Genomic DNA, 12,977 nt, shown 5'->3' with positions numbered 1-12,977 from the left:
CTATCAATTTATTCTGGAATAACAAAAAATGTTTTAAAATAAATTTTAAATTTGAATTGAATACATTGCCTTAAAATTTCATTATTTTGTCGAAAACCTTACAAAGGAAACACATTTTAAGATTTCAAAGCTTAATGTATATAAAGTTACTATGCATTATAGTCAAACTGGTCTAGTTAAACTACCATAAATTATGCTTTTCAGAATATTTAATTATGGAAAGCATGTTGAGTTTATAATTGAGCATTTCTTTTAACTTTTTTTCAGGGTGGCTTGAACCAAAAAGTGATACTGTTATTAAACTCAAAACCTCTCCTCCTTGTATGGCTCCTAAAGAGAAACCTACAAATAATAATTTTTCACTTGTTCAAAAGAGTCCTTTAAAAAATGTACCACATATTTGTTTTCCTGATTTGTATGTATCTGTTGGAAACCAAAGAAGAGATGAAAAGACAAAGAAGAAACCCGAAGAACTAATTTCTCTGACAGCCAAAGAGAGAGAAAAGAAAGATACTTACAAATCCTTAGACTATACAGCATTAACTATTGACTCATATAACGCATCAATAAGTCATAATGCATTTTTTGAACCTGGAAGAAAATGTGATGGTGTTTTGGATCCTTTGAATACCTTTATCATTCTGAGAAACAAACATATGACCAACCTGCCAGAACCACAAGTTATGGATGATGAACAAAATGAAGGTAAGGGGTTCCTTTTACCTTCCCCTGTTGTCCCCTGGCACATTCCCCCTTCCACATCCTGCTTTTAGAAAAGATTTCCATGTAGTCTTGTGTCGTTAGACACTCACACCCTTAGTTTCTAAACCTTGCCGGATTCTTACCAATTCAGATAATACTTGCCAGTCTACCTTGCTTTCCTATCTTGAATTCTTAAGCAACCAGGCAATACTAGGCAGCCCACCATTCTTACTATGATTTTTGTGAATAAAAATTACTAGATTTTTTCTTTTCCCTTTATTCCTTTAGTTCACTCATGGCAGTATTACTCCACGTGTTCCTAAGCTCTTTGAATAGTTCCCAAGCAGGAAAACCCCAGTGATAACATACAGGACCATGGAAATTATGGGTCATGACTCTCTGTCTTTGTCAGTGGTCCTCCCTGACTCAGGATGGCCAGATCCTGCATGAGCCTACATTTGTAAGAAACAAGCATTTTACCAAGAACTCAGAACCATCATAAGTAAACCCAAATGGATCTTTTATTAAAATATCCTTAAGGACGGGTGTCCATAATAGAAATGAGTACATGTGGTACATGAAATCAGGGCCTTTTAACTCATATCTAGAAACACAAGTCCCTCCCTTGTTCCCAAATGGCAGGGTATTGCCCAAGTTAAAAGCCTGTCCAAAATACCCAGTTCTCTCCCCACATGGGTTCAGATTCCTCATCAAACCTCCCCTTCCCCATAATCTGATAGTCAGATTTTGAAAGGGATAACACCAATGTGTGAACCTAACTACTGGCACTATTTCCTTCACTAATTCCCCTAACCTTCTAATTCTATGGTCCCTTGTCTTTCTGTGCCAGCATCCTCTTCCTCTCCATAGAGGGAGATTCCCCTACCTCCCACTAAGATGTAAATTAGTTTGATTTATACCTGTTAGCCAATATTCCTCAGATTCAATCACTATAGCTTCTTTCCGCATCTTCCCTAGTTATTTCTCTCTAAGATATAAACTACTTTCCTCAGTTTCCCCATACCTAATATGGAAATGAAATCTAATCACTTATCATAATAGTACTAAAAATTAGGAGAAAATCATATCATTCAGTCAGATTGTAAAGTGAAAATGAACAACTTTGTGATATTATTGTAATATATGTGTGCATATATATGTAAAAAGAAAAACTCACATATAATGTTTTTCATACCATGAACATTTAAAAACTTGTATTTGTAGCTAATTATTATTTATAAAATATACAACCTTTTGTAGAGTTTCCTATTAGACTTACATTCTTTTCTATTTTTAAAATTTATTTTTATTAAAGATATTATTTGAGTTTTACAATTTCCCCCCCAAACTTACTTGCCTCCCCCCACCCCCACCCCACAGAAAGCAATCTGTCACTCTTGACTTTGTTTCCATGTTGTACCTTGATCCAATTTGGGTGTTATGAGAGAGAAATGATATCCTTAAAGAAGAGATGAGAAGTCTAAGAGGTAACAAGATCAGACAATAAGATATCTGTTTTTTTTCTAAATTAAAGGGAATAGTCCTTAAACTTTGTTCAAACTCCACATCTTCTTATCTGGATACAGATGGCACTCTCCTTTGCAGACAGCCCAAAATCGTTCCCGGTTGTTGCAATGAAGGAATGAGCAAGTCCTTCAAGGTTGATCCATCACTCCCATGTTGCTGTTAGGGTATACAGTGTTTTTCTGGTTCTGCTCATCTCACTCAACATCAGTTCATGCAAATCCCTCCAGGCTTCCCTGAAATCCTGTCCCTCCTGGTTTCTAATAGAACAACAGGGTTCCATGACATACATATACCACAGTTTGCGAAGCCATTACCCAATTGAAGGACATTTACTTGATTTCCAATTCTTTGCCACCACAAACAGGGCTGCTATAAATATTTTTGTACAAGTGATGTTTTTACCCTTTTTCATCATCTCTTCAGGATATAGACCCAGTAGTGGTATTGCTGGGTCAAAGGGTATGCATATTTTTATTGCCCTTTGGGCATAGTTCCAAATAGCTCTCCAGAAGGGTTGGATGAGTTCACAGCTCCACCAACAGTGTAATAGTGTCCCAGATTTCCCACAACCCTTCCAACAATCATCATTATCCTTTCTGGTCATATTGGCCAATCTGAGAGGTGTGAGGTGGTACCTCAGAGAATCTTTAATTTGCATTTCTCTAGTAATTAATAATTTAGAGCATTTTTTCATATGGCTATGAATTCCTTTGATCTCCTCATCTGGGGAAATGGCTTTTTGTCTTAAAAATATGACTCAGTTCTCTGTATATTTTAGAAATGAGTCCTTTGTCAGAATCATTAGTTGTAAAGATTGTTTCCCAATTTACTACATTTCTTTTGATCTTGGCTATAGTGGTTTTATCTGTGCAAAAGCTTTTTAATTTAATGTAATCGAAATCATCTAATTGGTTTTTGTTGATGTTCTGCAACTCTTCCTTAGTCATAAACTGCTCCCCTTTCCATAGATCTGACAGGTAAACTAGTCCTTGATCTTCTAATTTGCTTATAGTATTGTTTTTTATGTGTAAGTCTTGTGTAACCATTTGGATCTTATCTTGGTAAAGGGTGTTAGGTGTTGGTCTAATCTAAGTCTCTACCATACTAACTTCCAATTATCCCAGCAGTTTTTTATCAAAGAAGGCATTTTTAATCCCAATGGCTAGACTCTTGGGTTTATCAAACAGCAGATTACTATAATCATCTCCTGCTTTTACACCTAGTCTATTCCACTGGTCCACCATTCTTTTTCTTAGCCAATACCAAACAGTTTTGATGACTGATGCTTTATAATATAATTTTAGATCAGGTAGGGCTAAGCCACCTTCTTTTGCACTTTTTTTCATTAAGCTCCTGGCAATTCTTGACTTTTTATTTCTCCCTATGAATTTACTTAGCAATTTTTTCTAACTCGTTAAAGTAATTTTTTGGAATTTTGAATGGTAGGGCACTAAACAGTTTAGTTTTGGTAGAATTGTCATTTTTATTATATTAGCTCTCCCTATACATGAGCAGTTGATATTTGCCCAGTTATTTAAATCTGATTTAATTGGTGTGATAAGTGTTTTATAATTGTTTCCAAAAAGATTCTGAGTCTGTCTTGGCAAATAGACTCCCAAGTATTTTATATTGTCTGAGGTTACTTTGAATGGGATTTCTCTTTTTAGCTCTTCCTGCTGTATCTTGCTAGACATATATAGAAAAGTTGAGGATTTATGAGGGTTTATTTTATAACCTGCAACTTTGCTAAAATTGCTAATTGTTTCCAGTAGTTTTTTGAATGATTTCGTGGGATTCTCTAGGTAGACCATCATGTCATCTGCAAAGAGTGAGAGTTTTGTTTCTTCCTTCCCAATTCTAATTCCTTCAATTTCTTTTTCTTCTCTAATTGCTGATGCTAACATTTCTAATACAATATTGAATAGTAGTGCTGATAATGGGCACCCTTGTTTCACCCCTGATCTTATCAGGAATGCCTCTGGGCTCTCCCCATTGAATATAATGCTTGTTGATGGTTTCAGATAGATACTGCTAATTATTTTAAGGAACAGTCCATTTAATCCTACACTCTCTAGTGTTTTTAGTAAGAATGGATGCTGTATTTTGTCAAAAGCTTTTTCAGCATCTATTGATATGATCATATGATTTCTGATAGGTTTGTTGTTGATATTAGGAAATATTGAACCAACCCTGCATTCCATGAATAAATCCTACTTGATTATAATGTATTATCCTAGTGATAACTTGTTGTAATCATTTTGCTAAGATTTTATTTAGGATTTTTGCATCTATATTAATCAGGGAAATAGGTCTATAATTTTCTTTCTCTGTTTTAACTCTTCCTAGTTTAGGTAACAACACCATATTGGTTTCATAGAAAGAGTTAGGCAGAGTTCCATCCTCTCCTATTTTTCCAAAGAGTTTATATAGAGTTGGAACCAACTGTTCCTTAAATGTTTGGTAGAATTCACTTGTGAATCCATGAGCTCCTAGAGATTTTTTTCTTAGGGAGTTCAATGATGGCTTGTTGAATTTCTTTTTCTGAGATAGGGTTATTTAGGTATTTAATCTCTTTTTCATTTAACCTGGGCAACTTATATTTTTGTAAATATTCATCCATTTCACTTAGATTATCAAATTTATTGGCATAGAGTTGGGAAAAATAATTTTGAATTATTACTTTAATTTCCTCCTCATTGGTGGTGAGTTCACCTTTTTCATTTATGATACTAGCAATTTGGTTTTCTTTCTTTTTTTAATCAAATTGACCAGAGGTTTATCAATTTTATTGTTTTTTTCATAATACCAACTTTTGGTTTTATTTATTAATTCAATAGTTTTTTAGCTTTTGATTTTATTAATTTCTCCTTTAATTTTTTGAATTTCTAATTTGGTATTTAATTGGGGATTTTCGATTTGTCCTTTCTCTAATTCTTTTAGTTGCATGTTACTTCATTGATTTCCTCTTTCTCCAATTTTTTCATGTAAGCATTTAAAGATATAATATATCCCCTGAGAGCCTCTTTGAATGAATCCCATAGGTTTTGGTATGTTGTTTCATTATTATCATTATCTAGGATAAAATGGTTAATTCCTTCTATAATTTGTTTTTTGGTCCACTCATTTTTTAAAATGAGGTTATTTAGTTTCCAATTTGTTCTGGGTCTGTATCTCCTTGGCCCAATATTGCATATGACTTTTATTGCATTGTGATCTGAGACAGTTGTATTTACTATTTCTGCCTTTCTGCAGTTGATCATGAGGTTTTTATGTCCTAGTACATGGTCAGTTTTTGTATAAGTTACATGTACTGCAGAGAAAAAGGTATATTCCTTTCTATCCCTGTTCAGTTTCCTCCATAAGTCTACCATATCTAATTTTTCTAACAATCTATTTACCTCCTTAACTTCTTTCTTGTTTATTTTATGATTTGATTTATCTAGCTCTGAGAGCAGGAGGTTTAGTTCTCCCACTAGTAGAGTTTTGCTGTCTTTGTCTTCCTGTAGTTCTTTCAGCTTCTCCTTTAAGAATTTGGGTGCTGTCCCACTAGGTGCATATATATTCAGTATTGAAATAACTTTATTGTCTATAGTACCTTTTAGGAGGATAAAGTTTCCTTCCCTATCTCTTTTAATGTTATCTATTTTTGCTGCTGCTTTGTCTGAGATAAGGATTGCTACCCTTGCTTTTTTTGCTTCAGCTGAAGCAAAATATATTTTGCTCCAACCTTTTACCTTTACTCTATATATGTCTCTCTGCTTCAAATGAGTTTCTTTTTCTTTCTTTTCTTTTCTTTTTTTTTTCAAATGAGTTTCTCGTAAGCAGCATATTATAGGATTCTGGTTTTTAATCTACTCTGCTATTTGCTTATGTTTTAAGGGAGAGTTCATCCCATTCACATTCAAAGTTATGATTACTAATTCTTTATTGCCCTCTATGCTGTTGTCTTACATTCTTTTCAACGAATGTGTTGGTCTTTCTACTACTTTTATTTCTTTAATATGTAAAGTTATACAAGTGTAACACCTTTGAGATACTACCCCAAATTAATGCTCAGGCTCTTTGGTTTGGGCCCTTGAGTTTTGCTAAGTACTAGTTTTAGAATCTACACAATGAATACTACATTTCACATTTGCCCCCATATATGTGTGTGCTTCCGATTAACAACCAGGCAGCAGACAGTTAGCTCTTAGTAAAGTCATTTACTGCATTTGACATAGTCAGAACAGTAGCTACAAAACATCCCTTAATCTGTTACCTAAAGTGCTATATTTTATTCATTCATTCATTCATTCATTCATTCATTTATTTATTTATTTTTAGGTTTTTGCAAGATAGTGGGGTTAAGTGGCTTGCTCAAGGCCACCTGGCTAGGTAATTATGTGTCTGAGACAGGATTTAAACTCAGGTACTCCTGACTCCAGGGCTGGTGCTTTATCCACTGCGCCACCTAGCTGCCCTTAGTGCTATATTTTAAAAAATAAAATAAAACCAGCTATTATTAGCTATTAGGCAACATTCTAAGTCAAAGATCTACTAATGTCACCTTGGAATACCCTGTGGGCATTTGGTTCACAATACCTTGAATATTATAGATACTTGATTGTTATGGATTGTGTTAGTTAGCATTGATTCAGTGCTGAAAAATAAGATGCATTCTAGTGGAAATTAATAATCATAGCTTTATATTAAGTTGCAATTCTAACAATATGGATTTATTCAATCTAGAATATATATTTTTGACTATCCAGGAAGCAGACAATCAGGAAGAGCAGTAGGATAAGAAGAAAAATAGCAAGAACAATGCCATAATGGTATGTGTTAGTATAAAAAAAGTAAAATCATCTGAGTACTGACAGATCATTACTTCCTAGCAGAGATACTGAGGATTGCTAATCCTGGATTTAGAATAGCACAAATGAATATAGAATCGCCAGCATCAAAGTTAACAAGTTTTAATAGGAATATACTGACAATAAAATAATTCAACCACTAATAGTTTCTAGAAAGTGCTAAGAGTAATGTTTAAAGTTTATTATTGACATAATAAACTGAGGGCTTTTTTTAAACTCTGGGTTTTTGTTGTTGTTGTTGTTTTTTAGTTTCCAAAGCAATGGGGTTAAGTGGCTTGCCCAAAGCCACACAGCTAGGTAATTATTATGTGTCTGAGGTCGGATTTGAACTCAGGTACTCCTGACTCCAGGGCTGGTGCTCTGTCCACTGCGCCACCTAGCCGCCCCTAAACTCTGTTTTAAGTTTTATTACTAGCAATCAATCAATAAACATTTATTAAATACCTATTTAGTGCAAGGCATAGTGCTAAAGAATTAAAAATAAAGACAAAAGTGGAAACTGTCCTTGCCCTCAAGGAGTTTGCAGTTCTGTAAGGCCATATAGCATATTCATATATTGATAAATGCAAAGTGATTTAGTGCTAGTAGCTCCTGGAACAATGAGAAAAACCTCAATGAAGAAAATATTCGAGCAAAATCTTGAAGAAATTAAGCATTCTCAGAGACAGGAGTTAGTTAAGGACTGAATCCCAGGTCTCAGGTATAACCTGTGCAAAGACATTGAGATGGGAGGTGAGAGGATGGTTCACTGTGTGCAAATAATAGTAAATTCACTTTGACCAGATCACATGGAAGGGAATACTGTAAAGCTGGAAAAGTGGGATCAGGTAATGAGCGGGGTTTTAAATGGCAAATAGGGTGTGTGTGTGTGTGTGTGTGTGTGTGTGTGTGTGTGTGTGTTTGTATTTGAATGTACATGCAAAAGTTATGCAAATCAAAACTTCTAAAGATAAAAATATTTTTCTAAACTTGTTAAAGTAGAACATCAGTATTGATGAATTATATTACCATCTAGTGATCATAAGAGGGATTGCACCTAAAGAAGAGATGAAAGTTATTTTAGTTCTAGTCGGTTTTCCTATTAAATGTTTGATAATGATAATGATTTTTAAGGAGAATGCTAACTATACACCCAAAAACAAACTTGATAAAATTTATTTTTGAGGATATACATATGTAAAATAGAAATATTACATATCACAGTTCTATTTTAAATTAAATATTTCATTACTAAATAATATAATTTTAAAATTACAAATACTGTTAAAATGATACTTTTAGCCAAAAAATGTTTGCGTTTCAACTCTGCCAAAAATTAGATTTATGTCGCCTAAAATCAGGATCATATTATACTAATATCATATATATATTTTTTTAAATTCCCCCCCCCATTGTCTCAAACATAGCTAGAAGCACTATAGGTAAAATATACACAGATCTAAAAGAGTCCATCTAGTTACAGCTTTCTTCCTTGACAGATGAGCAAATAAATGCCCAGGAGAGCATAAATGATTGTATAAGATTGAGAGACAGGATTTGAACCTACTTCCCCTGACTCCAGAGTCAGAGCTTTTTCTAGGTGTGTTGCTGTCTCCTTATTTTAGAAAGGTAATACTTTTAGAGATCATTCAATTTAGTTTCCCATTTTAAAGATGAAAAATTGAGAGGTTACTTTCTTAATATTCCATAACTCTTCAGGACTTTTCTCACTACCTTTTACTTGGATACTTAAATGTATCTAATCTTGTTAGTTGGTCACTTCCTTCATCAAGGAATAAAAAAATCCATCATCCATGCCCTTTCATCCTATATCACTTGAGTCTTCTAATTCTAGATCCAACTCTATTAACTTTGTGGCTATTGTATTCCAAAGAACATATGTTGATTTAATTTGGAACATCTTATGAGGTTCATAGGTTTTTCCTGAATTTCTAATTCCCTGCAATAGATATTGGCAAATAAGCTGAAATTAGCTTCATGATGTTATTTTTGCAAATGCTTATCATGAAAGTAGCAAGACAATATGTATAATTATCCCATGAAATGATGGTTGATGTTCTCTTTGGATATGTGATAAAATCAAGGGTTTTATTTGCTTCTCCAGGAAAACCCTGTAAGCAATCTTTTTTGTTAGCTCTAAATTCATTTTGTCCTCTAGTTTCATTTATAATGAGAAAATCAGTATCAGTGTTTCACTTCCTCTACTAATATATTCATTCATTCATTGGACAAAGAGCTCACATTTAGAACAGTTAATATTTATATAGGTTTTAAAATGGATATTTATGGGGCGGCTAGGTGGCACAGTGGATAGAGCACTGGCCCTGGAGTCAGGAGTACCTGAGTTCAAATCCGGCCTCAGACACTTAATAATTACCTAGCTGTGTGGCTTTGGGCAAGCCACTTAACCCCATTGCCTTGCAAAAAAAAAACCACCTAAAAACCTTATAAAATGGATATTTATGTTGTTTTAGCACCCTCTACCCCTTTTCCTGACTTTTTAAAAAATCATTACTATAGACGCAAATAGGAACTAATTACGTTGAAAATTATTTTACCTTCCACTTTATGTTATGGGTTTCCATGAAGGGCTGTCATGAACACTATGATGTCTAGAGTACTGGGCCTGGAATTAGGAAGACCTAAGTTCAAATTTAACCTTAGATATTTGCTAGCTAGGTGACCCTGGACAAATCACCTAACCTCTGTTTTGTCTTAGTTACATTAATTGTAAAATGAGGATAATAATAATAATAATAGTACTTCTCTCCCAGGATTTTTGTGAGGTTCAAATGAGATAATTTTTGTAAAGTACTTCACATAGTGATTGGTTCTTTATAAATGCTTATTCTCTCAGCTTTTTCCAGGGGCAAAGAATTCATATTAATGAAGAGCCTCTCCATACTTCCTACATTGGTCCTCAGATTGCAAACATAGTCTATCATGATCACATTGTGCTGCTGTTGGAATCTTCCAGAGCTTTAGCTTTGCTAGCTTAGATCTTAACAACTAGCCACCCCAACTCTATAATGAGACATCATTACTATTCAAGAAATGCTCATTGAGTTGAATTTAATATTCATGAATTTTTAATTGGAAGATTTGGACTTTTTTGGTTTTTTTGCAAGGCAGTGGCGTTAAGTGACTTGCCCAAGGTCACACAACTAGGTAATTATTAAGTATCTGGGTCCGAATTTGAACTCAAGTCCTCCTGACTCCAGGGCCGGTGCTCTATCCACTGCGCCACCTGGCTGCCCCCAAGAGTTGGACTTCAAATGTGAAATAGTAGTTTACCTTTTTTACCCCAGTGGTGAGAAAGAATGAGAGAGAAAAGGCTAAAATTTAAACTTGTTCTTTCCTCACCAAAACATAGTTTAAGTAAAGTTTTTTTGTGCCTTCACATAAATTATTAATTAATAACGTTTACATTGTAGAGAAAAACTAGATATAGAATATAAAAGGACAAGAATATCAAAGAAAGCACAGCTGTCCTGACTTCATTAAATTACATATGTTCTTGTTATCTGCAATATTTCACATAGTTTTGACAGAGTAAAAAAAATCATTCTCAATTTCTTATGCCATCTGTTGCCTATTCCAGTTGAAGCTTACTGCTCAATTGAGCTTTTAATATCTTAAATTTCTTCCACTCAAGTAAATCTTTATCTTAATCAAATGGAAGTCATCAGGTTCAGTTTATTATATTCATTCATTATAAAACCCTTTTTAATTCCCTTATTACAGTCAGAGAAGTGTGATGTTAGAGGTAGAAGGACATTGTTGAAATGATATTAAAATTCTTCTTTTAGATCTAGACCTGAAAGTATCATACTGACTAAAAATAAGTAAAATGGGATAAAACTCCCTTAGCTCTGTTTGATTCCAGGCAAAATCAAAAAAGGGATTTCATAGCAAAGCCCAAGAGCAAGCAGAGTGGTAACTTTCACATTCAAAAGAAAATAGTGCTATAGAGAAAGTAAGTCCAGCAGATGCTACCAGTACTTTCTTTTGGCAATTCTTTTGATTTTCCAAGCAATCTGAAGTCATCTACCTGCTGAATATCTGAAGGTGCAAAGGCAGCATATCTTATGAGCAACCTACCAAGGTCAAACATTTTACTTGCTTTCAAACTAGGATCAAATTAAAGTAATAGTTCCAAGAGGTTCCACCTCATACAACAAGTTCCACTGATTATAGCTTAAAACAAGTTCAAGTTGTTTCTCATATAACCTTGATGCCATTAGCATTATGGTTAAGCATTCAAAAAATGACAATCATTGAAAGCAGCCATCCTATTTTTTAAAGTTTTTGCAAGGCAATGGGGTCAAGTGACTTGCCCAAGGTCACACAGCTAGGTAATTATTAAGTGTCTGAGGCCAGTTGGACTCAGGTCCTCCTGACTCCAGGGCCAGTGCTCTATCCACTATGCCACCTAGCCACCCCAACAGTCATCCTTTATATTCATTGGGCTTATACATTGTCTTTTCCTTTATATAAAATAACTTAATATTAATAATTAAACAAATGAATAGAAATTAATAAATATAATAGAAGAATTATGTTTTTTTTAAATTAATAAAAGAATCATATTCTGGGATTTTCTATGGAAAGTGAATGTGTGAAAATACTCTCAAAACCAGAGAGACACTGGTTAAAGTTAGGCTAAATGACTTATCTTAACCTTTAGGTTAACTGCTTTCTAGGGATCCAAGCAGATCTACGGTCTTTGGTATAGTCCTTTATTAAACAAACTATGAAACTTTCCTTGATGACTTGGAATAGAAAGTTGGGGGCTCATCACAGAAAACTTTGCCCATAACAATATTGAAAAACTCATCAGATGTGAATAGTCTTTTGTTTCATTACTCTGACCTCTTTTCAGCATACTCTTAACATATTATCATAGAAATATCACTTCATTTGGAAGAGAGAGAAGAGCTGTGTCTCTATAAGTCAATTCCGTAGTCATTCTGGTTTCAGAGTAAAAATTACAAAGTCTCCTCTTGTTTTCACACGTAGTCCTATAGCTTCCTCCTTCATAGTTACCTGGTAAATCTTATGACCTCTTCAGTGCTGGAAATTAACTTTACTTAATCTGATAAAGTTAACTTTTATGTAAAAAATCTGCCAGTTAAACAGAAGAGGCAGTAGGATCACAGCACCACAGGTGACAGCTCAGGTGATAACAGAAGAGTTTTAGGGTGAGTCATCTTGGGGACTGGCATTTTTAAGTGAATCTGAAGATGTAACAGCAAGTTTGTAGTGTGAAGCGTGAATCCAGGTGACGGGAGATTGCGAGTAGACCGGAGATTGTGAGTAGAACAAGATTTTTTCATCTGTTTTGAGATAGAACTTAGAAATTAGGCTCTAGCAATGCAGAATTAAAGTGAATAATACTATCAGAAACAAGCCAGTGAAGTCTATTTGCGTGTGACAGAAGGACCAGGTATCTTTGGTTATAGACTAAACATTTCCAACAGAGCACTAAGTATTTCTTCTTTGTCAGTGTTCAAGCAGTATTCTCAGCAACTGCTAGTGAGAAGAGTAGAGAGAATTGGGGTAACAGGGAATTACAACTTCTCTCCTTAAGGTACAGGACTCTGGATCAAAGATGGGAAGAAAAAAGGAGGACAGTAAGGAGAGAAAACAAGGGTTCAGTGTCCTGGCTTAGGGAAAGCAATATCAGCTTTCTTAGGGCTAAGGCAATCATTGCCCTAAAGCAAAGGAGAGATTTGTTTCAAATGGGCAAAATAACACATTGTTGAAAAAAGGACACTGTTACAACCTTCTGATGGATCTTAATAATGAGAATGTTACCTACATAATGCATAATGACAAGAGTTTTGGAGACTTGACCATGTAGAAAATGGCTCACACAGAGCTCTTGAGAAAGTC

General features: G+C 34.4%; 1 protein-coding gene across 1 annotated transcript in view; it reads left to right on the top strand.

Moving 5' to 3' along the window:
• Positions 1–12,977, top strand: part of SHOC1 (shortage in chiasmata 1) — a 138,542-nt gene that overhangs the window by 71,432 nt on the left and 54,133 nt on the right. Inside the window, exon 13 of the mRNA XM_074206097.1 lies at positions 268–705. Within this exon, the coding sequence (XP_074062198.1) occupies positions 268–705 (438 nt within the window). The remainder of the gene's footprint in view (positions 1–267; positions 706–12,977) is intronic.

The sequence above is a fragment of the Macrotis lagotis genome, chromosome X (genome assembly GCF_037893015.1).
Source record: "Macrotis lagotis isolate mMagLag1 chromosome X, bilby.v1.9.chrom.fasta, whole genome shotgun sequence".
NCBI lineage: Eukaryota > Metazoa > Chordata > Mammalia > Peramelemorphia > Peramelidae > Macrotis > Macrotis lagotis.
The sequence above is the reverse complement of the archived record's forward strand: the minus strand, read 5'-3'. Positions and strand labels throughout refer to the sequence as shown.